The sequence below is a fragment of the Panulirus ornatus genome, chromosome 17 (assembly GCF_036320965.1).
Source record: "Panulirus ornatus isolate Po-2019 chromosome 17, ASM3632096v1, whole genome shotgun sequence".
NCBI classification, from domain to species: Eukaryota; Metazoa; Arthropoda; class Malacostraca; order Decapoda; family Palinuridae; genus Panulirus; species Panulirus ornatus.
In genome coordinates this window covers 4511355-4536807 of record NC_092240.1, presented here as the reverse complement: position 1 = coordinate 4536807, position 25453 = coordinate 4511355, and the positions used below count along the sequence as shown (strand labels likewise).

Here is a 25453-nt window from a genome sequence, read left to right as displayed (position 1 = left end):
TCATCAACTTTTTCTTTGCTTTCCTCTATCAACTTCTTCACATTCCACTTACACATTCTATATTCTTCTGTCCTCCCTATGCTGAACTTCCACCTAGATATTCCTTATTAGTAATCCATTATAAGCTTTTTCTTCTCTTCTACAGCATTTCCAATCTATTCTGTCCACTACGCATTGCCCTTTTTATTCATATATCTCACAATCTGGTATTCAAGGGACAATTCTACAACTTTTAATAGTATTTTCCTACTTAATCTTAAACACATCATTCACACATGACTGCATCCTACATTCCCTGCACTTCCATCTAAACTTTCAGTCACCTTCCTTTCATACTCCCCCCCCCCCCCTTCATTTTTTCTGATTCATCTTCTCGTTTAACAACACTTTACCGCTGCACTCTTCCTTACACCATACCTCCACTTCCCCTTGTTCTGCATCCCCACAAGAACTGCAAAATGGTCAGAATCCCCTTACAGCTCTAGCATCTAGCAAGGCATTTCTCCATCCTTCATCCACTGCTAAACATTTAGACAAAGCCTTTTGATCTTCTCTTCCATCATTTCTCACCCATGTATACCTGTGGATCATATTGTGCTGAATAAAGGTGTTTGCAAGGAATGAATCCCTCTCAGCAGAAACATCTACAAGACAAGTTCCATTCTCATTTATGCCAGGCACTCCCCATTTACTAACTATCTTGCTAGGTTCACCACATTCCACTTTTACATTCATATCACCCATTACAACTATCTTTCTCTCATTCTCAAAACCGCTTAGAGACATTCAAATTTCTCCAAAAATGCTTCATTTCATCCTTACCTCAAATGGTCTTCATATTCACAGGCAAATATACACATACCCATGCATACCTCATAATTCCAATCTTTCCTTTCACCTGCACAATTCTTGAGCCAATTCTATCCATGCTCTGTAACACCCTCCCACACTCTTGGTGATAGCAGAATTACACATCCCTCTCTCCCTCTTCCTTGATAAATTTCCTTCATTCCCATCCACACTACTCCTCCATCCATACCCTCCCATAACCATTTATCATTTCCATTTTCATTCCATACACTTAGCCCAAGAATATGGGTATCCCCAATCCCCAGCACATCCATGGTATAACTTTTAAATTTCTCTACAAGCTCCCTCGTTTACTCTCATCAGTCATCTCATTTACATTCAGCGCTATCATCTCAACTGCTCATCTCTTTTACTCCTTAGCATATTTGGTAGACTTAAGTGCTGCTTCTTAGCCTTTTGTGCCTCACCCCTGACAGGTCACTGGCAGAGGGCAGTTCAAATATACCATCTCTACAAGCTCCCTCGTTTACTCTCATCAGTCATCTCATTTACATTCAGCGCTATCATCTCAACTGCTCATCTCTTTTACTCCTTAGCATATTTAGTAGTGAAAGAGAAGAGAGAGGCATTTGGACGATTTTTGCAGGGAAAAAATGCAATTGAGTGGGAGAAGTATAAAAGAAAGAGACAGGAGGTCAAGAGAAAGGTGCAAGAGGTGAAAAAAAAAGGGCAAATGAGAGTTGGGGTGAGAGACTATCAGTAAATTTTAGGGAGAATAAAAAGATGTTCTGGAAGGAGGTAAATAGGGTGCGTAAGACAAGGGAGCAAATGGGAACTTCAGTGAAGGGCGTAAATGGGGAGGTGATAACAAGTAGTGGTGAGGTGAGAAGGAGATGGAATGAGTATTTTGAAGGTTTGTTGAATGTGTTTGATGACAGAGTGGCAGATATAGGGTGTTTGGGTCGAGGTGGTGTGCAAAGTGAGAGGGTTAGGGAAAATGATTTGGTAAACAGAGAAGAGGTAGTAAAAGCTTTGCGGAAGATGAAAGCCGGCAAGGCAGCAGGTTTGGATGGTATTGCAGTGGAATTTATTAAAAAAGGGGGTGACTGTATTGTTGACTGGTTGGTAAGGTTATTTAATGTATGTATGACTCATGGTGAGGTGCCTGAGGATTGGCGGAATGCGTGCATAGTGCCATTGTACAAAGGCAAAGGGGAAAAGAGTGAGTGCTCAAATTACAGAGGTATAAGTTTGTTGAGTATTCCTGGTAAATTATATGGGAGGGTATTGATTGAGAGGGTGAAGGCATGTACAGAGCATCAGATTGGGGAAGAGCAGTGTGGTTTCAGAAGTGGTAGAGGATGTGTGGATCAGGTGTTTGCTTTGAAGAATGTATGTGAGAAATACTTAGAAAAGCAAATGGATTTGTATGTAGCATTTATGGATCTGGAGAAGGCATATGATAGAGTTGATAGAGATGCTCTGTGGAAGGTGTTAAGAATATATGGTGTGGGAGGCAAGTTGTTAGAAGCAGTGAAAAGTTTTTATCGAGGATGTAAGGCATGTGTACGTGTAGGAAGAGAGGAAAGTGATTGGTTCTCAGTGAATGTAGGTTTGCGGCAGGGGTTGTGATTTTCCAATGGTTGTTTAATATTAGTTTAGGATGGGGTGTTAGGAGGTAAATTGCAAGAGTTTGGAAAGGGGCAATAATGAAGTCTGTTGGGATGAGAGGCTTGGGAAGTGCAAGTCAGTTGTTGTTCGACTGATGATACATCGCTTGGTGGCGGATTCATAGTCGACGAAACTGCAGAAGCTGTGACGGAGTTTGGTAAGAGTGGCTAAGAGAAAGTTAAGAGTAAATTGAATAAGAGCAAGGTTATTAGGTACAGTAAGGGTTGAGGGTACATGTCAATTGGTGTGAGTTTGAATGGTGAAAATTTTTTTTTTTTTTTTTTTTTTTTTTTTTTTTTTTTTTTTTTTTTTTTTTTTTTTTTTTTTTTTTTTTTTTTTTTTTTTTTTTTTTTTTTTTTTTTTTTTTTTTTTTTTTTTTTTTTTTTTTTTTTTTTTTTTTTTTTTTTTTTTTTTTTTTTTTTTTTTTTTTTTTTTTTTTTTTTTTTTTTTTTGCTGCTTCTTAGCCTTTTGTGCCTCAACCTTGACAGGTCACTGGCAGAGGGCAGTTCAAATATACCATCAAGTAAATGGGGTTTACTTTATCAATTGGGTGAATCATTCGTATATCTAAAATCCAAACTTCTGTATCATTTATACATCGAAAATCAAGAAACAGGAATTAAATCTTCTATGGATGTTAATGTGTTACCTATTTCCTCTGGCATGCTGGTGATATACTCCATCAGTTGGCAACATGCATGCATCTGTGCCACCACAGAAAACTGGCTGCTGAGAGTGAGAGCAAATTGTATGTCATGAGGGAGGCCTCGTCTTTCCTCTTCTTTGGAACTTGTTGTGTCACTCACACTTCCTCTCATAACATGGGAATCAGCTGAAAGAGAAATTTGGCTTAACATAAGTCTGAATTGTTCTCATGTGGAAAGTTCACTCAACAAAATTTCACTTACCTAAAAGAACCATCCTGATATGAATGTATCTCTAAGTAAAAGCTCTAGACAAAAAATGATGCTTTAAATACTCATACTAATTTCTAAATTGTTCAGTATACACATATTCAGAGCATTATACATACACACACAGTGTATTGTTTACATCATTAATCATGTACACACTACATAATCTTTTCTCTAACCAATTTCTCATTCTGTTTACTCTTGACCTATGCCATCAACTCACACATGAAATATAAATACAGAAAAGCAGACTGACAATCTTCACCATAGATATTTTCCCATTCCAAGGCACTATCATCTCCCATTTGAACAAGCTGCAAATCTAGCAAAGCAAAGGAACATATTTACACAAAACCACTCACCATCAGCACACACATCAGAACAAAACCAGACTTTATCTATTAACTGAAAAACAATCAGACTAGCATTCTTATCTTATCAAGATACATCACACAACCAATAGCCCCTAAATACGCTAAAGAAAATTCATATATCTCATGCTATATTTGATCCTACACATGAGGTACTGCTAACCCAATGCACCAACATTCCATCTCCACTACCATGAAAAATTACACAAAAATCAGCTACTAACCTACCACATAGCTAAATAGGATAATCATGAAATATCTAAAAAACTAACCTTACAAGACTGCTGTCCCATCCTTCACTCTTACTGACACTCAAAACTCATTCAAAATCCAGAAAAACTCCTCTACACCAGGACCTGAAAACAATATCAAACTTTCACATAAAACAATGCAACTCATTACTAATATAAGTACTCATAATCATCCTCAACCCCTCCTGACTATACAACAAAATCTTTGAAGCTTGCCAAACAGTGCCCATTTTGAGACTCTCCAAAGACCCTAATGCCCCTTTCTACTACCACCCCAAAGCACTGTTATTATCAATATCCAGACAAAATGAAAAACAAATTCACAACAAAATATAACACAGAATCCCTCTCTCATCTACACAGTACAGCTTCAGTTCCATACACTCTATGAATACACTATATACAAAGCCTATGCAGTATATTCCGAAAGGCTTCAACCAACCATAACCTATCCCACAGAGCACTGGGGCAATAAACACTGACTAAGCATTCAATATCATCTGACATAAGTTATGTGATACTATCCCCTATAACAATGACAAAAATGGTTGGCAAACTTCACAGGCCACTTAGCCCAACTGCAGATATCCTCTAAGAAGCTATTCTTTCTCTAACCCTCTTCAATCTTTCCCTACATGACCTCCCTCCGATCCCAGAAAAAGACAGTGTGATATCTTCTCATGTGCAGATGACCTTAAAGGTACACCACTGCATCCCACCACTACATAAATAACAATAAACATGCAGCATTACATCAAAAAATCAGAACAGTGACTTGCTAATAGAGAATGTCCACATTCTCACAGAAATACATCATCACTTTAAACCCTCACAGGCAATAATCTAAACTGCGTCCTCATATTACCCTAAATCATCAACCACTCCCACTCAAGAAAACTCCAACCATAAATTGTATCATTTACAACATGCATGAAATTTACTCCTCACAATATTAACACCAACACACAGTTCAACAACGCACTAAATGCCCTCAGAACACTCATTAGCACCAGTTTCAGACAGGAAAAAAATGACTTTACTGTCCCCACTCGACACTATGCCTTACCTGCCAGACCACTCTCTCTCTGGAGCAAACAGAGCGAAACTACAAACCACACAAATCAGAGCATTCAGAAAAGTCACCAGCTCATTACAAATGACACATATTCAACACCTTCACAGTGAAACAATAATACATGCCATACAATCCCCCTCAACATGCTTAGCACCCACTTTCAAAAAACTTCACTAATTCCTTCCCATCCAAGCCATTTCATAAACACCCACCAGCCTTTACGCAGAAACAGAAAACTTCACACAACCTCACACTTCAGCTACCTGCATTCACAAATCTCCTATCCCTAGAAAAGATCACCGTGACAGAACACATTCACACTGAAATGATCCATACAAAATGTTAAATAAACATCACAACTCAATCCTGAACTCCACTCCACCAGACATACAACCATCTGCAACTGCACTTCCTACAAAACCATCTTTTTTATATATATGTATTCTGGACTTCATCTCTCTAGCACTACAAACATCAATTCAACACATCATAGAAGCCCCTATGCCTAAGAGGGAATTCCCACACTGAAAACACCATACAAAAACTCCTTAACTACCCTGTATCCACCCTACTCAGATGAATATACATCACCACACTTCATGACCTATGGTCCCAGCCACTATGGCTGTCTTCCTGAGTGCTGCTAAAGCCCCATACAAATGTTCTGCAGTCCCAAAGTAAGGTTCAGTGCACATACACTTTTTTGTTTAGCAGTGGCTAATTGGGAACCTCTATCATTAAGTTTCTCCTGAAATTCTTCCTTTTCTTCCTTCACAGAAGCGTACAGCAGATTCGTGTGGGATTATCACAAAGGTGCATGGATCTTTGTGTTTCATTTTCCTTAAGGCTACCAGCATATATGCATAAAAATAGTTTTTTACACCAGTTTGTCATTTTCTGCATTATTGAGGCAGCACCAGTAATAGACAAATAAAAGCCTTCTTTGTTCATTTTAATTCTCTAGCTCTCATGAGCAAAACCACAGCACTCTAACCACAATCTGGCCCACATATCTGTAGGTTACTCCTGTGTCTTCATTTGCCCTAGTTCAGTCCACTGACTGCATATCACCCTCTGTATACCACACAGCTCCAGTATACCCTGTCCCATGCACACTTTTCATCCTCATGCATGTTCAAGCCTGGGCACTGAAAATGTGTTTCACTCCACCCATCTGTCTCCAGTTTGTTCTTCCCCTTCCTTATCCCTTCACTTCTGACACATATATCCTCTTTGGCAACCTCCTCTCACTCATTCTCTCTATATATGCATAACATTTCAGCAAACCCATTCACTCATTCTCTCCATTTGCACATCCATTTTAATTCTCTCTCATACACACTCTTATATTACTAGACTTCTCTCCTACAGTGCAGTCAACATATACGTGGGGATGGGAAATGTGTTGTTTCTGTTAACATCAAATTTTTCATCAAATCTACTAAAGAATCAGAAAATATATGTAATAACTTACCATTTCTTGACTTTTTGATCCACAGGATCAGCAACATAATCTAAATTCAGCATTTACAGAAATCCACCAATGTCTGTTTATTTTTAATCATATTTCATTATACTTAGTCGCTGTCTCTCACGTTAGCAAGGTAGCGCAAGGAAACAGATGAAAGAATGGCCCAACCCACCCACATACACATGTATATACATAAACACCCACACATGAACATATACATACCTATGCATTTCAACATATACATATATATATATACACAGACCTATAGAAATATACACATGTCCATATTCATACTTGCTGCCTTCATCCATTCCTGTCGCCACCCCACCACACATGAGAAACAGCACAAACACACACACATACCCATGCATGCACACGAGCTCAAGGCAGCACTAGAAAAAGACAACAAAGGCCATATTCATTCACAATCAGTCTCTAGCTGTCATGTGAAATGTACCGAAATCACAGCTCCCTTTCCGCATCCAGGCCACACAAAACTTTCTGTGGTTTACCCCAGACACTTCACATGCCCTGCTTCAATCCACTGACAGCATGTCGACCCTGGTATACCACATCGTTTCAATTCAAACTGTTCCTTGCATGCCTTTCACCCTCCTGTATGTTCAGGCCCCGATTGCTCATAATCTTTTTCACTCCATCCTTCTACCTCCAATTTGGTCTCCCACTTCTCCTTGTTCTCTCCACCGATATATATCCTCTTTGTCAATCTTTCCTCGCTCACTCTCTCCATGTGTCCAAACCATTTCAATACACCCTCTTCTGCTCTCTCAACCACACTCTTTACTACCACACATCTCTCTTACCCTTAAATTACTTTCTTGATCAAACCATCTCATACCATATATTGTCCTCAAACATTTCATTTTCAGCACATCCACCCTCCTCTGAACAACCCTATCTATAGCCCATGCCTTGCAACCATATAACATTGTTGGAAATACTATTCCTTCAAACATGCCCACTTTTGCTCTCCAAGATAATGTTCTCCCCTTCCACACATTTTTCAACACTCCCAGAACCTTCAACCCCTCCCCCACCCTGTGACTCACTTCTGCTTCCATGGTTCCATCTGCTGCTAAATCCACTCCCACGTATCTAAAACACTTCACTTCCTCCAGTTTTTCTCCATTCAAACTTACCTCCCAATAAACTTGTACCTCAACCCTATTGAACCTAATAACCTTGTTCTTATTCACATTTACTCTTAGCTTTCTTCTTTCACACACTTTACCAAACTCAGTCACCAGCTTCTCCAGTTTCTGACCCAAATCAGCCACCAGCGCTGTATCATCAGCGAACAACAACTGAATCACTTCCCAAACCCTCTCATCCACAACACACTGCATTCTTGCACCTCTCTCCAAAACTCTTGCATTCACCTCCCTAACAACCCCATCCATAAACAAATTAAACAACCATGGAGACATCACGCACCCCAGCTGCAAACTAACATTCAGTGGGAACCAATCACTCATACACATGCCTTGCAGCCTTGATAAAAACTTTTCATTGCTTCAAGCAATTTACCTCCCACACCATATACTCTTAATACCTTCCACAAAGCATCTCCATAAATGCTACATACAAATCCATCTGTTTTTCTAAGTATTACTCACATACATTCTTCAAAGCAAACCTCTGATCCACACATCCTTTACCACTTCTGAAACCACACTGTTCTTCCCCAATCTGATGCTATGTACATGCCTTCACCCTCTCAATCAATACCCTCCCATATAATTTCCCAGGAATACTCAACAAACTTATACCTATGAAATTTGATCACTCACCTTTATCCCCTTCCCTTTTGTACAATTGCATTATGCATGCATTCTGCCAATCCTCAGGCACTTCACAATGAGCCATAAATACAATGAATATCCTTACCAAGCAGTCAACAACACAGTCACCCACTTTTTTTAATAAATTCCACTGCAGTACCATCCAAACCTGCTGCCTTGCCAGCTTTCATCTTCCGCAAAGCTTTCACTACTTCTTCTCTGTTTACCAAACCATTCTCCCTGACCCTCTCACTTTGCACACCACCTCGACCAAAACACCCTATATCTGCCACTCTACTATCAAACACATTCAACAAACCTTCAAAATACTCACTCCATCTCCTTTTCACTTCACCACTACTTGTTATTACCTCCCCATTAGCCCCTTCACCGATGTTCCCATTTGTTCTCTTGTCTTATGCACTTTATTTACCTACTTCAAAAACATCTTATTTTCATACATATTCACCATTTCCCACATTAGCGAGGTAGCATTAAGAACAGAGGACTGAGCCTTAAAGAGAATATCCTAACTTGGCCCCCTTCTCTGTTCCTTCTTATAGAAAATTAAAAATGGGAGGGGAGGATTTCCAACCCCCAGCTCCCTCCCCTTTTAGTCGCTTTCTACAACACACAGGGAATACATGGGAAATATTCTTTCTCCAATCCCCAAAATTTAATGATACTCTCACCCCAACTCTAATTTGCCCTCTTTTTCACCTCTTGCACCTTTCTCTTGAACTCCTGCCTCTTTCTTTTATACATCTCCCAGTCATTCACACTACTTCCCTGCAAAATTGTCCCAAAGCCTCTCTCTTCTCTTTCACTAACAGTCTTACTTCTTCATCCAACCACTTATTACCATTTCTAATCTGCCCACCTCCCATCTTTCTCATGCCACAAGCATCTTTTGCTCAAGCCATCACTGCTTCCCAAAATACATCCCATTCCTCCTCAACTCCCCTTACATCTGTTTATTTTTCATATTTATCATACTTTGTCGCTGTCTCCTGATTATGCGAGGTAGCGCAAGGAAACAGACGAAAGAATGGCCCAACCCACCCACATACACATGTATATACACAAACACCCACACACGCACATATACATACCTATACATTTCAATGCATACATACATATACATACACAGACATATACATATATATACATATGCACATATTCTTACATGTTGCCTTCATCCATTCCCACTGCCACCCCGCCACACATGAAATGGTACCCCCCCCCCTGCGTGCGTGCGAGGTAGCCACATTCGTTCACACTCGGTCTCTAGCTGTCATGTGCAATGCACTGAAACCACAGCTCCCTTTCCACATAAAGGCCCTACACAACTTTCCATGGTTTACCCCAGACACTTCACATGCCCTCGTTCAGTCCATTGACAGCACGTCCATCCCGGTATACCACATCGCTCCAATTCACTCTATTCCTTGCAAGCCTTTCACCCTCCTGTATGTTCAGGCCCTGATCACTCAAAATCTTTTGCACTCCATCCTTCCACCTCCAAATTGGTTTCCTGCTTCTCCTCGTTCCCTCCACCTCTGACACATATATCCTCTTTGTCAATCTTTCCTCACTCATTCTTTCTATGTGACCAAGCCATTTCAATACACCCTCTTCTACTCTCTCAACCACAATCTTTTTATTACCACACATCTCTCTTACCCTTTCATTACTTACTCGATCAAACCCCCTCATACCACGTACTGTCCTCAAACACCTTATTTCCAACACATCCACCCTCCTACGCACAACCCTACAAACATCCACTCTCCTCCACACAACCCTATCTACAGCCCACGCCTTGCAACCATATAACATTGTTGGAACCACTATTCCTTCAAACATACCCATTTTTGCTCTCCAAGATAATGTTCTCGCCTTCCACTAATTCTTCAACACTCCCAAAACCTTCGCCCCCTCCCCCACCCTATGGCTCACACCCGCTTCCATGGTTCCATCAGCTGCTAAATCCACTGCCAGATATCTAAAACACATCACTTCCTCCAGTTTTTCTCCATCCAAACTTACCTCCCAGTTGACTTGTCTCTCAACCCAGTAATATACCTCCCTAATCGATGGCTGCCTACCAACTACTACATACCTTTGACAAAGATTTCCTCTTCGTTAACCTATCCCCATTCATTCCCTAAATATGTACACAATTCTTTAGAATAATTGCAGTCCACAGAGGATATGACTTTTACAAGTGGAAAACAAGAATCAAAGTGGCCATTTATTAGTTAACTATTTGGAGATACTCTTGTCAATCTGTTATTACTTTTGCCATCATTTCAATAATATATCCTACAATCAAGGACATCACCCCCTACCAACCTGCTGGTGCAAAAGTTCCAAGTCATCTACTGTACACAACACAATTCACTTCACCAAAGAATATCTATTTAACTATGGGTTCTATTAACTATGGTTGTAAGGCGTGGGCTATGGATAGAGTTGTGCGCAGGAGGGTGGATGAGCTGGAAATGAGATGTTTGAGGACAATGTGTGGTGTGTGGTGGTTTGATCGAGTAAGTAATGTAAGGGTAAGAGAGATGTGTGGAAATAAAAAGAGCGTGGTTGAGAGAGCAGAAGAGGGTGTTTTGAAATGGTTTGGGCACATGGAGAGAATGAGTGAGGAAAGATTGACCAAGAGGATATATGTGTCGGAGGTGGAGGGAACGAGAAGTGGGAGACCAAATTGGAGGTGGAAAGATGGAGTGAAAAAGATTTTGTGTGATCGGGGCCTGAACATGCAGGAGGGTGAGAGGAGGGCAAGGAATAGAGTGAATTGGATCGATGTGGTATACCGGGGTTGACGTGTTGTCAGTGGATTGAATCAGGGCATGTGAAGCGTCTGGGGTAAACCATGGAAAGTTGTGTGGGGCCTGGATGTGGAAAGGGAGCTGTGGTTTCGGGCATTATTGCATGACAGCTAGAGACTGAATGTGAACGAATGGGGCCTTTGTTGTCTTTTCCTAGCGCTACCTCGCACACATGAAGGGGGAGGGGGATGGTATTCCGTGTGTGGCAAGGTGGCGATGGGAATGAATAAAGGCAGACAGTGTGAATTGTGTGCATGGGTATATATGTATGTGTCTGTGTGTGAAAATATATGTGTACACTGAGATGTATAGGTATGTACATTTGCGTGTGTGGACATGTATGTATATACATTGTGTATGGGGGTGGGTTGGGCCATTTCTTTTGTCTGTTTCCTTGCGCTACCTCACAAACGCGGAAGACAGCGACAAAGCAAAATAAAATATAAATAATATACATATACATACACAGATCTATACATATATACACATGTGCATATTCATACTTGCTGCCTTCATCCATTCCCGTCACCACCCCACCACACAGGAAATGGCATCCCCCTCCTCCCGTGAGCACATGAGGTGACGCTAGGAAAAGACAACAGAGGCCACATTTGTTCACACTCGTCTCTGACTGTCATGTGTAATGCACCAAAACCACAGATCCCTTTCCACATTCAGGCTCCACAAAACTTTCCATGGTGTACCAAAGACACTTCACATGCCCTGTGTTCAATCCAGTGACAGCACGTTGACTCCGGTATACCACATTGTTCCAATTCACTCTATTCCTTGCATGCCTTTCACCCTCCTGTATGTTCAGGCCCCGATCAATCAAAATCTTTCTCACTCCATCCTTACACCTCCAATCTGGTCTCCCATGTCTCCTCGTTCCCTCCACCTATGACACATATATCCTCTTTGTCAGTCTTTCCTCACTCATTCTCTCCATGTGACCAAACCATTTCAATACACCCGCTTCTGCTCTCTCTCAACCACACTCTTTATTACCACACATCCCTCTTACCCTTTCATTAACTACTTGATCAAACCACCTCACACCACATATTGTCCTCAAACATCTCATTTCCAACACATCCACACTCCACACAACCCTATCTATAGCCCATGCCTCGCAACTATATAACATAGTTGGAATCACTATTCCTTCAAACATACCCATTTTTGCTCTCTCAGATAACATTCTTGCCTTCCACACATTCTTCAATGCTCCCGGAACCTTCGCCCCCTCCCCCACCATGACTCACTTCCGCATCCATGGTTCCATCCGCTGCTAAATCCACTACCAGATTATCTAAAACACTTCACTTCCTCCAGTTTTTCTCCATTCAAACTTACCTCCAAATTAACTTGTCCCCAAACCCTACTGAACCTAATAACCCTGCTCTTAGTCACATTTACTCTCAGCTTTCTTCTTTCACACACTTTACCAACCTCAGTCACCCGAATCAGCCACAAGAGCTGTATCATCAGCAAACAACAACTTCCCAAGCCATCTCATCCACAACACACTGCATACTTGTCCCTCTCTCCAAAACTCTTGCATTCACCTACCTAACAACCAGTTTTTCTCCATTCAAACTTACCTCCCAATTAACTCGTCCCCCAACCCTACTGAACCTAATAACCTTGCTCTTATTCACATTTACTCTCAGTTTTCTTTTTTCACACACTTTAACAAACTCAGTCACCAGCTTTTGCAGTTTCTCACACAAATTAGCCACTAGAGCTGTATCATCAGCGAACAACTGACTCACTTCCCAAGCCCTTTCATCCACAACACACTGCATACTTGCCCCTCTCTCCAAAACTCTTTCATTCACCTCCCTAACAACCCCCTCCATAAACAAATTAAACAACCATGGAGACATCACGCACCCCAGCTGCAAACCAACATTCACTGGGAACCAATCACCTTTTCCTACTCGTACACTTGCCTTGCAGCTTTGATAAAACCTTTTCATTGCTTCAAGCAATTTACCTCCCACACCATATACTCTTAATACCTTCCACAAAGCATCTCCATAAATGCTACATACAAATCCATCTGTTTTTCTAAGTATTACTCACATACATTCTTCAAAGCAAACCTCTGATCCACACATCCTTTACCACTTCTGAAACCACACTGTTCTTCCCCAATCTGATGCTATGTACATGCCTTCACCCTCTCAATCAATACCCTCCCATATAATTTCCCAGGAATACTCAACAAACTTATACCTATGAAATTTGATCACTCACCTTTATCCCCTTCCCTTTTGTACAATTGCATTATGCATGCATTCTGCCAATCCTCAGGCACTTCACAATGAGCCATAAATACAATGAATATCCTTACCAAGCAGTCAACAACACAGTCACCCACTTTTTTTAATAAATTCCACTGCAGTACCATCCAAACCTGCTGCCTTGCCAGCTTTCATCTTCCGCAAAGCTTTCACTACTTCTTCTCTGTTTACCAAACCATTCTCCCTGACCCTCTCACTTTGCACACCACCTCGACCAAAACACCCTATATCTGCCACTCTACTATCAAACACATTCAACAAACCTTCAAAATACTCACTCCATCTCCTTTTCACTTCACCACTACTTGTTATTACCTCCCCATTAGCCCCTTCACCGATGTTCCCATTTGTTCTCTTGTCTTATGCACTTTATTTACCTACTTCAAAAACATCTTATTTTCATACATATTCACCATTTCCCACATTAGCGAGGTAGCATTAAGAACAGAGGACTGAGCCTTAAAGAGAATATCCTAACTTGGCCCCCTTCTCTGTTCCTTCTTATAGAAAATTAAAAATGGGAGGGGAGGATTTCCAACCCCCAGCTCCCTCCCCTTTTAGTCGCTTTCTACAACACACAGGGAATACATGGGAAATATTCTTTCTCCAATCCCCAAAATTTAATGATACTCTCACCCCAACTCTAATTTGCCCTCTTTTTCACCTCTTGCACCTTTCTCTTGAACTCCTGCCTCTTTCTTTTATACATCTCCCAGTCATTCACACTACTTCCCTGCAAAATTGTCCCAAAGCCTCTCTCTTCTCTTTCACTAACAGTCTTACTTCTTCATCCAACCACTTATTACCATTTCTAATCTGCCCACCTCCCATCTTTCTCATGCCACAAGCATCTTTTGCTCAAGCCATCACTGCTTCCCAAAATACATCCCATTCCTCCTCAACTCCCCTTACATCTGTTTATTTTTCATATTTATCATACTTTGTCGCTGTCTCCTGATTATGCGAGGTAGCGCAAGGAAACAGACGAAAGAATGGCCCAACCCACCCACATACACATGTATATACACAAACACCCACACACGCACATATACATACCTATACATTTCAATGCATACATACATATACATACACAGACATATACATATATATACATATGCACATATTCTTACATGTTGCCTTCATCCATTCCCACTGCCACCCCGCCACACATGAAATGGTACCCCCCCCCCTGCGTGCGTGCGAGGTAGCCACATTCGTTCACACTCGGTCTCTAGCTGTCATGTGCAATGCACTGAAACCACAGCTCCCTTTCCACATAAAGGCCCTACACAACTTTCCATGGTTTACCCCAGACACTTCACATGCCCTCGTTCAGTCCATTGACAGCACGTCCATCCCGGTATACCACATCGCTCCAATTCACTCTATTCCTTGCAAGCCTTTCACCCTCCTGTATGTTCAGGCCCTGATCACTCAAAATCTTTTGCACTCCATCCTTCCACCTCCAAATTGGTTTCCTGCTTCTCCTCGTTCCCTCCACCTCTGACACATATATCCTCTTTGTCAATCTTTCCTCACTCATTCTTTCTATGTGACCAAGCCATTTCAATACACCCTCTTCTACTCTCTCAACCACAATCTTTTTATTACCACACATCTCTCTTACCCTTTCATTACTTACTCGATCAAACCCCCTCATACCACGTACTGTCCTCAAACACCTTATTTCCAACACATCCACCCTCCTACGCACAACCCTACAAACATCCACTCTCCTCCACACAACCCTATCTACAGCCCACGCCTTGCAACCATATAACATTGTTGGAACCACTATTCCTTCAAACATACCCATTTTTGCTCTCCAAGATAATGTTCTCGCCTTCCACTAATTCTTCAACACTCCCAAAACCTTCGCCCCCTCCCCCACCCTATGGCTCACACCCGCTTCCATGGTTCCATCAGCTGCTAAATCCACTGCCAGATATCTAAAACACATCACTTCCTCCAGTTTTTCTCCATCCAAACTTACCTCCCAGTTGACTTGTCTCTCAACCCAGTAATATACCTCCCTAATCGATGGCTGCCTACCAACTACTACATACCTTTGACAAAGATTTCCTCTTCGTTAACCTATCCCCATTCATTCCCTAAATATGTACACAATTCTTTAGAATAATTGCAGTCCACAGAGGATATGACTTTTACAAGTGGAAAACAAGAATCAAAGTGGCCATTTATTAGTTAACTATTTGGAGATACTCTTGTCAATCTGTTATTACTTTTGCCATCATTTCAATAATATATCCTACAATCAAGGACATCACCCCCTACCAACCTGCTGGTGCAAAAGTTCCAAGTCATCTACTGTACACAACACAATTCACTTCACCAAAGAATATCTATTTAACTATGGGTTCTATTAACTATGGTTGTAAGGCGTGGGCTATGGATAGAGTTGTGCGCAGGAGGGTGGATGAGCTGGAAATGAGATGTTTGAGGACAATGTGTGGTGTGTGGTGGTTTGATCGAGTAAGTAATGTAAGGGTAAGAGAGATGTGTGGAAATAAAAAGAGCGTGGTTGAGAGAGCAGAAGAGGGTGTTTTGAAATGGTTTGGGCACATGGAGAGAATGAGTGAGGAAAGATTGACCAAGAGGATATATGTGTCGGAGGTGGAGGGAACGAGAAGTGGGAGACCAAATTGGAGGTGGAAAGATGGAGTGAAAAAGATTTTGTGTGATCGGGGCTTGAACATGCAGGAGGGTGAGAGGAGGGCAAGGAATAGAGTGAATTGGATCGATGTGGTATACCGGGGTTGACGTGTTGTCAGTGGATTGAATCAGGGCATGTGAAGCGTCTGGGGTAAACCATGGAAAGTTGTGTGGGGCCTGGATGTGGAAAGGGAGCTGTGGTTTCGGGCATTATTGCATGACAGCTAGAGACTGAGTGTGAACGAATGGGGCCTTTGTTGTCTTTTCCTAGCGCTACCTCGCACACATGAAGGGGGAGGGGGATGGTATTCCGTGTGTGGCAAGGTGGCGATGGGCATGAATAAAGGCAGACAGTGTGAATTGTGTGCATGGGTATATATGTATGTGTCTGTGTGTGTATATATATGTGTACACGGAGATGTATAGGTATGTACATTTGCGTGTGTGGACATGTATGTATATACATTGTGTATGGGGGTGGGTTGGGCCATTTCTTTTGTCTGTTTCCTTGCGCTACCTCACAAACGCGGAAGACAGCGACAAAGCAAAATAAAATGTAAATAATATACATATACATACACAGATCTATAAATATATACACATGTGCATATTCATACTTGCTGCCTTCATCCATTCCCGTCACCACCCCACCACACAGGAAATGGCATCCCCCTCCTCCCGTGAGCACATGAGGTGACGCTAGGAAAAGACAACAGAGGCCACATTTGTTCACACTCGTCTCTGACTGTCATGTGTAATGCACCAAAACCACAGATCCCTTTCCACATTCAGGCTCCACAAAACTTTCCATGGTGTACCAAAGACACTTCACATGCCCTGTGTTCAATCCAGTGACAGCACGTTGACTCCGGTATACCACATTGTTCCAATTCACTCTATTCCTTGCATGCCTTTCACCCTCCTGTATGTTCAGGCCCCGATCAATCAAAATCTTTCTCACTCCATCCTTACACCTCCAATCTGGTCTCCCATGTCTCCTCGTTCCCTCCACCTATGACACATATATCCTCTTTGTCAGTCTTTCCTCACTCATTCTCTCCATGTGACCAAACCATTTCAATACACCCGCTTCTGCTCTCTCTCAACCACACTCTTTATTACCACACATCCCTCTTACCCTTTCATTAACTACTTGATCAAACCACCTCACACCACATATTGTCCTCAAACATCTCATTTCCAACACATCCACACTCCACACAACCCTATCTATAGCCCATGCCTCGCAACTATATAACATAGTTGGAATCACTATTCCTTCAAACATACCCATTTTTGCTCTCTCAGATAACATTCTTGCCTTCCACACATTCTTCAATGCTCCCGGAACCTTCGCCCCCTCCCCCACCATGACTCACTTCCGCATCCATGGTTCCATCCGCTGCTAAATCCACTACCAGATTATCTAAAACACTTCACTTCCTCCAGTTTTTCTCCATTCAAACTTACCTCCAAATTAACTTGTCCCCAAACCCTACTGAACCTAATAACCCTGCTCTTAGTCACATTTACTCTCAGCTTTCTTCTTTCACACACTTTACCAACCTCAGTCACCCGAATCAGCCACAAGAGCTGTATCATCAGCAAACAACAACTTCCCAAGCCATCTCATCCACAACACACTGCATACTTGTCCCTCTCTCCAAAACTCTTGCATTCACCTACCTAACAACCAGTTTTTCTCCATTCAAACTTACCTCCCAATTAACTCGTCCCCCAACCCTACTGAACCTAATAACCTTGCTCTTATTCACATTTACTCTCAGTTTTCTTTTTTCACACACTTTAACAAACTCAGTCACCAGCTTTTGCAGTTTCTCACACAAATTAGCCACTAGAGCTGTATCATCAGCGAACAACTGACTCACTTCCCAAGCCCTTTCATCCACAACACACTGCATACTTGCCCCTCTCTCCAAAACTCTTTCATTCACCTCCCTAACAACCCCCTCCATAAACAAATTAAACAACCATGGAGACATCACGCACCCCAGCTGCAAACCAACATTCACTGGGAACCAATCACCTTTTCCTACTCGTACACTTGCCTTGCAGCTTTGATAAAACCTTTTCCCTGCTTCTAGCAACTTGCCTCCCACACCATATACTCTTAATACCTTCCACAAAGTATCTCTATCAAATCAATCATATGCCTTCTCCACATCCATAAATGCTACATACAAATACATCTTCTCTTCCTACTCGTACACATGCCTTGCAGCCTAGATAAAAACTTTTCACTGCTTCTAGCAACTTGCCTCCCACACAATATACTCTTAATACCTTCCACAAAGTATCTCTATCAAATCAATCATATGCCTTCTCCACATCCATAAATGCTACATACAAACACATCTGTTTTTCTAAGTATTTCTAACATACATTCATCAAACCAAACCTCTGATCCATACATCCTTTACCACTTCTGAAACCACACTGTTCTTCCCCAATCTGATGCTCTGTACATGCCTTTACCCTCTCAATCAATACCTTCCCATACAATTTCCCAGGAATACTTAACTTACTTATACCTCTGAAATTTGATCACACACTTTTATCCCCTTTGCTTTTGTACAATGGCATTATGCATGCATTCTGCCAATCCTCAGGCACTTCACCATGAACCAACCATACATACATTGAATATCCTTACCAACCAGTCAACAACACAGTCACCCACTTTTTTAATAAAGTCCACTGCAGTACCATCCAAACCCACTGCATTGCCAGCTTTCATCTTCCGCAAAGCTTTCACTACTTCTCTGTTTACCAAACCATTCTCCCTGACCCTCTCACTTCGCACACCACCTCGACCAAAACACCCTATATCTGCCACTCTATTATCAAGCACATTCAACAAACCTTCAAAATACTCACTCCATCTCCTTCTCACTTCACCACTACTTGTTATTACCTCCCCATTAGCCCCTTCACCGATGTTCCCATTTGTTCTCTTGTCTTATGCACTTTATTTACCTCCTTCCAAAAAAAATTAATGATATTCTCTCACCCCAACTCTCATTTGCCCTCTTCTTTACCTCTTGCACCTGTCTCTTGACCTCCTGCCTCTTTCTTTTATACACTTCCCAGTCATTTGCACTATTTCCCTGAAAAAACTGTCCAAATGCCTCTCACTTCTCTTTCACTAACAATCTTACTTCTTCATCCCACCACTCACTAACCATTCTAATCTGCCCACCTCCCACCTTTCTCATGCCACAGGCATCTTTTGCGCAAGCCATCACTGTTTCCCTAAACACATCCCGTTCCTCCTGCCACTCCCCTTACGTACTTTGCTCTCACTTTTTTCCATTCTGCACTCAATCTCTCCTGGTACTTCCTCACAAAAGTCTCCTTTCCAAGCTCACTTACTCTCACCACCCTCTTCACCCAAACATTCTACAAATCTTCACCTTTGCCTCTACTAGATAATGATCAGACATCCCTCTGGGTATTTTTTTTTTTCTTTGTCGCTGTCTCCCGCGTTTGCGAGGTAGCGCAAGGAAACAGACGAAAGAAATGGCCCAACCCACCCCCATACACATGTATATACATACGTCCACACACGCAAATATACATACCTACACAGCTTTCCATGGTTTACCCCAGACGCTTCACATGCCCTGATTCAATCCACTGACAGCACGTCAACCCCGGTATACCACAATGATCCAATTCACTCTATTCCTTGCCCTCCTTTCACCCTCCTGCATGTTCAGGCCCCGATCACACAAAATCTTTTTCACTCCATCTTTCCACCTCCAATTTGGTCTCCCACTTCTCGTTCCCTCCACATCCGACACATATATCCTCTTGGTCAATCTTTCCTCACTCATTCTCTCCATGTGCCCAAACCATTTCAAAACACCCTCTTCTGCTCTCTCAACCACACTCTTTTTATTTCCACACATCTCTCTTACCCTTACGTTACTTACTCGATCAAACCACCTCACACCACACATTGTCCTCAAACATCTCATTTCCAGCACATCCATCCTCCTGCGCACAACTCTATCCATAGCCCACGCCTCGCAACCATACAACATTGTTGGAACCACTATTCCTTCAAACATACCCATTTTTGCTTTCCGAGATAATGTTCTCGACTTCCAAACATTCTTCAAGGCTCCCAGGATTTTCGCCCCCTCCCCCACCCTATGATCCACTTCCGTTTCCATGGTTCCATCCGCTGCCTGATCCACTCCCAGATATCTAAAACACTTTACTTCCTCCAGTTTTTCTCCATTCAAACTTACCTCCCAATTGACTTGACCCTCAACCCTACTGTACCTAATAACCTTGCTCTTATTCACATTTACTCTTAACCTTCTTCTTTCACACACTTTACCAAACTCAGCCACATCTGGGTATATAATATATAATAATATTGTAAAACGGGCAAAATCTGCAGTGAATACTGAGTCCTTGCCTTCATGAAGGTAAAATCTCATCATTCATTTTCCACATGCTCAACCTCTTCTCAATGCATTTATACCAGTGGACAGTGGAACAGTCTCTTTTCTTTTCACCTATGTATGTCAATCATGAAATTTCTACAATCATAAGATTAACTTTAGATGTATCATTGATCATAAGATAAACTTCAGATCTATCATATCAATCCTTAGGCAGAAAAAAATTGCACTTTGAAACATTTTGGCTACATACCCAGGAGGGCTATTATAATCCACAAGTATTTGCTTGCATCAGTTGTGGTGGCCAGCTGTGTGAATAGTGGTAAGCGACGATGCTCTGGAAGGTCTGGAAGGGCATCAACAAACACTTGGCAAACTTGAGCAAGCTTGACCAGATTTTCTTTTGCTTCATGCTAGGTAATGTAAAAGAAAAATTAACATTACAAAATGAAAATGAGGGAAGGTTTTTTTGACAGAATAGATAAGGTCAGGAGGCAACTTGGGAGAATGAAGCAGATGACACAGACAACAGAGGAGCCCAGTACTATGCACTTTCAAATGGCCCACTTTAACTAAATCTTTATGTTTTACTGATCCACTGTCAAATCAAAATAAGTTAAATAAAAACTATTTTCTGTCCACAATTTCACAGTTCTGTGCTCATCCTATACCCTGTATATGAAATTTGACATTATATTTGATATGGAGCTAGAATAATTCTTAATTTGATATAACCTGATTTGCAAAAATTACATTAAAAGAATACAATACAAAGTGTAGTAAATACACTATGCAACCCTTGAGCTGAATTAGAATTGTCAAATCCCAAAACATGTATAGGCTCTCCACTGTGAATTCCCTGGGACTAAGCAGTGCTTGAATTATGGAGTTTTTGGATTACAAATAATGTGCTGATCCTATTGGTAGGGATTACCAGTCTTTAAATGTTTCTGTACAAATGCAAGGTAGCGTTAAGAACAGAGGACTGAGCCTTAGACGAAATATCCTCACTTGGCCCCTTCTCTGATCCTTCTTTTGTTAAATCAAAAACGAGAGGGGAGGATTTCCAGCCTCCCAATCCCTTCCCTTTTAGTCACCTTCAACAAAATGCAGGGAATATGTGGGAAGTATTTTTTCTCCCCTACCCTAAGGGATAAATATATTGTAATATATACCACATATCAGTGAGTGAGACCATTTTTTCATCTGTTTTTGGCACTTTCTTGCAAATGCAAGAAGTGGTGAACAATAAAAATACTGTACAAAGCAAAACTAAAATTCTAGTCATCATACTAATCCAAAATGCTTCTTAGTATCTGCCTCTGATCCAAAATGCTTCTTAGTATCTGCCTCTGACAAGCTAAATGTAGTCCAAAGCAGAGTTTAGGAGTTACACACATGAAGTGCTAAGGGTTGGATTCTTGTTGGTTACCATTAAAAGGGCAGAACAAAGGAAGAAAAAACACAGAAGTAACTGATATGAGACTAAAGCATCACTGCCTCAAAATCAAATTATAAACTCATGCATCATTTTGGCAAGAATCTTAAATGTACCAGCATTCAGATTTTCAATGTTTTCAGACTATGGATATTCAAATTGGAGATCGACCTAAAATGAGCATAAGCAGGATGAGGTACCTATGCATAAAGGAAGAAGTAACTGATATGAGACTAAAGCATCACTGCCTCAAAATCAAATTAGAAACTCATGCATCATTTTGGCAGGAATCTTAAATGTACCAGCATTCAGATTTTCAATGTTTTCAGATTATGGATATTTAAATCAGAGATCTACCTAAAATGAACATAGGCAGAATGAGGTACCTATGCAAAGCAATTTACCAATAAAAGCATCCATACATTCACTGAAATTATGCTTTCCATTTTCAGGGAAAACCTATAGTTACCTTAATAAGAGTAGGCACAATGCTCTGGATGGTCTGATGGATAACCTGGAAGGAGTAGGAATCATCACGTCTCAAAAGAGACGTACCCATGAATGTGAAGATGGACATCATATTGTGCAGCACAGCATCCTGAAATAAGATTCAATAGTTAAAAAAAAAATCAACTCTTTAAAGCTCATATCTATGACAAGTCTCCTTCATCCCAGAAACTGTTCTACTTCACAAAATGAGAGTGTTTAACCATAGAAGGGATAAGGCAACCTATAGTAACATCTAGCTAAAAATATAAGGTTAATTATCTTTTTACCTATTAGTATGGTTAACAATATAATATGCAAAAATAAGTATCAACTACCCTTTCTCTTCTAAGATAAGCTACCTTTTTCTCTACAAATGTGGTTGCAAATGAGTGTAAGTCTGGTGGTTGGACAATTTCATTCCAGCCACCGTGTCAGAGTCACTCACAACAGCTTCACCTCTAAATCCCTAATTCCCAAAGGAGCAGTTCTTTCTCTAACCCTCCCCAGTCTCTTCTTACATGACCTCTCAATTCCTCCAGTAAACCAAAATATGAAGGTCCTCTCATAAGCAAACAACCTCCTAATCACATCACAGCATCCTGATACCACAGCAGCAACAAACATGCAGAAATACACTGTACAACTGAGACAGTGACTCATACCAGAATAGAATGCAAGTACATCTCACTTCTGGAAAATTAGAGGAGTACAACTCTCCAGGTAATTCACAATGCTGTACATAATTTTCATTTTACACTGTATAACTTTCACAACCATTTGCACACATGGGAAGGGTGAAGGAGCAGACAGTGTCATGGGAAAAGGCCACTGTCCCTTGAAAACTTAGTACAGTTATGAGCAACACCATATTTTAATCACAGCATGGACCACCAACTGATGATATCCCATAATTGTGGTGGGAAGCAATAAAAAGGTTAATGAATGCTGTGTTAACAAACTGAGTCATCTGTGTCTTATTATGGATACAACATGCAGTATCAACCCATCAATGTTCTATTCACTCTTAATCAGATCTCTGCACATCCTTACATCTTCAGAAAACTTTTCTTGACACCAAACACACATGCAACATTACCTAAATCCATTGCAGACAAACTGAATAAGAGATACTTCAAGGTTAATCACCTTGCTCTAAACAAAAAAAGAGAGTAAGTTAGAATGTTAAGAATAGCAAAAATCCCTGCTCATTGTCTATATTTTCAGAAACATCCATTTTCCAATGGCACATCCAAGTTATGAAATTCCGCAATTGAAATATGTCAGTGAGTAAGCAAAGCTTCAAACAAAAGACCACAAAAGAATGTAATCTGTAGGATAGTGTACTGAAAAATAATAAATAATAAAAAGAGTTACTAAGGGTACGAATATGTTGTAGGATAAGCATCGTTCTGACTATCCCCACATTTTTCCCTAGGAAGTACTTCAAAAGGTGACATGTTAACAACATACTAAATCTATGGTAATATTCATATAAGAAATAGTGTCTCCAGTGTTTTTAAAATATCAATAAACCTACCGGTGAAATTTTTGCTGCAAAAGCAAGGATAAGCATTGCACGCCGATGTGTATCAGGACTCACAGAAGAACGAATACATTGAACAATCAACTCAATGTTCAGCTGTACTTCTTTGCTCACACCTGTAATGTAAAAGTTAATGATACAGAAGTTTTGATGTTACGAGTTTTATTGCAAATATATAACAACAATCATGTATGCTAATATACAAATTAAGGGCTTGAAAATTTGTCTGCTTTCAGTCTGAATAATCATAAACATTAAACAGCTACACACACAACACATAATATAATATAAACTGAGTTTGGTAAAGTGTGTGAAAGAAGAAAGCTGAGAGCAAATGTGAATAAGAGCAAGGTTATTAGGTACAGTAGGGTTGAGGGACAAGTCAACTGGGAGGTAAGTTTGAATGGAGAGAAAAACTGGAGGAAGTGAAGTGTTTTAGATATCTGGGAGTGGATTTGGCAGCGGATGGAACTATGGAAGTGGAAGTGAATCATAGGGTGGGGGAGGGGGCGAAAGTTCTGGGAGCGTTGAAGAATCTGTGGAAGTTGAGAAAATTATCTTGGAAAGCAAAAATGGGTAAGTTTGAAGGGATAGTGGTTCCAACAATGTTATATGGTTGCAAGGCGTGGGCTATGGATAGAGTTGTGCACAGGAGGGTGGATGTGCTGGAAATGAGATGTTTGAGGACAATATGTGGTGTGAGGTGGTTTGATCGAGTAAGTAATGTAAGGGTAAGGGAGCTGTGTGGAAATAAAAAGAGCGTGGTTGAGAGAGCTGAAGAGGGTGTTTTGAAATGGTTCGGGCACATGGAGAGAATGAGTGAGGAAAGATTGACCAAGAGGATATATGTGTCGGAGGTGGAGGGAACGAGGAGAAGTGGGAGACCAAATTGGAGGTGGAAAGATGGAGTGAAAAAGATTTTGAGTGATCGGGGCCTGAACATGCAGGAGGGTGAACGGCGGGCAAGGAATAGAGTGAATTGGATCGATGTGGTATACTGGGGTCGATGCGCCGTCAATGGACTGAATCAGGGCATGTGAAGCGTCTGGGGTAAACCATGGAAAGTTGTGTGGGGCCTGGATGTGGAAAGGGAGCTGTGGTTTCGGGCATTATCACATGACAGCTAGAGACTATGTGTGAACGAATGGGACCTTTGTTGTCTTTTCCTAGCGCTACCTTGCACACATGAGGGGGTGGGGGATGTTATTCCATGTGTGGCGAGGTGGCGATGGGAATAAATTAAGGCAGACAGTATGAATTATGTACATGTGTATATATGTATATGTCTGTGTGTGTATATATATGTGTACATTGAGATGTATAGGTATGTATATTTGCATGTGTGGACGTGTATGTA

The 25453-nt window shown here is 41.1% G+C and overlaps 1 protein-coding gene across 1 annotated transcript in view; it reads right to left on the bottom strand.

Moving 5' to 3' along the window:
- l(2)k09022 (HEAT repeat containing 1 homolog l(2)k09022) overlaps nucleotides 1–25453 on the bottom strand; it is a 341532-nt gene that overhangs the window by 119345 nt on the left and 196734 nt on the right. Inside the window, exons 20-23 of the mRNA XM_071671810.1 lie at nucleotides 24091–24212; nucleotides 22534–22662; nucleotides 20880–21039; nucleotides 3131–3313 (exon numbers count right to left, since the gene is read on the bottom strand). Coding sequence (XP_071527911.1) covers nucleotides 3131–3313; nucleotides 20880–21039; nucleotides 22534–22662; nucleotides 24091–24212 — 594 coding nt within the window. The remainder of the gene's footprint in view (nucleotides 1–3130; nucleotides 3314–20879; nucleotides 21040–22533; nucleotides 22663–24090; nucleotides 24213–25453) is intronic.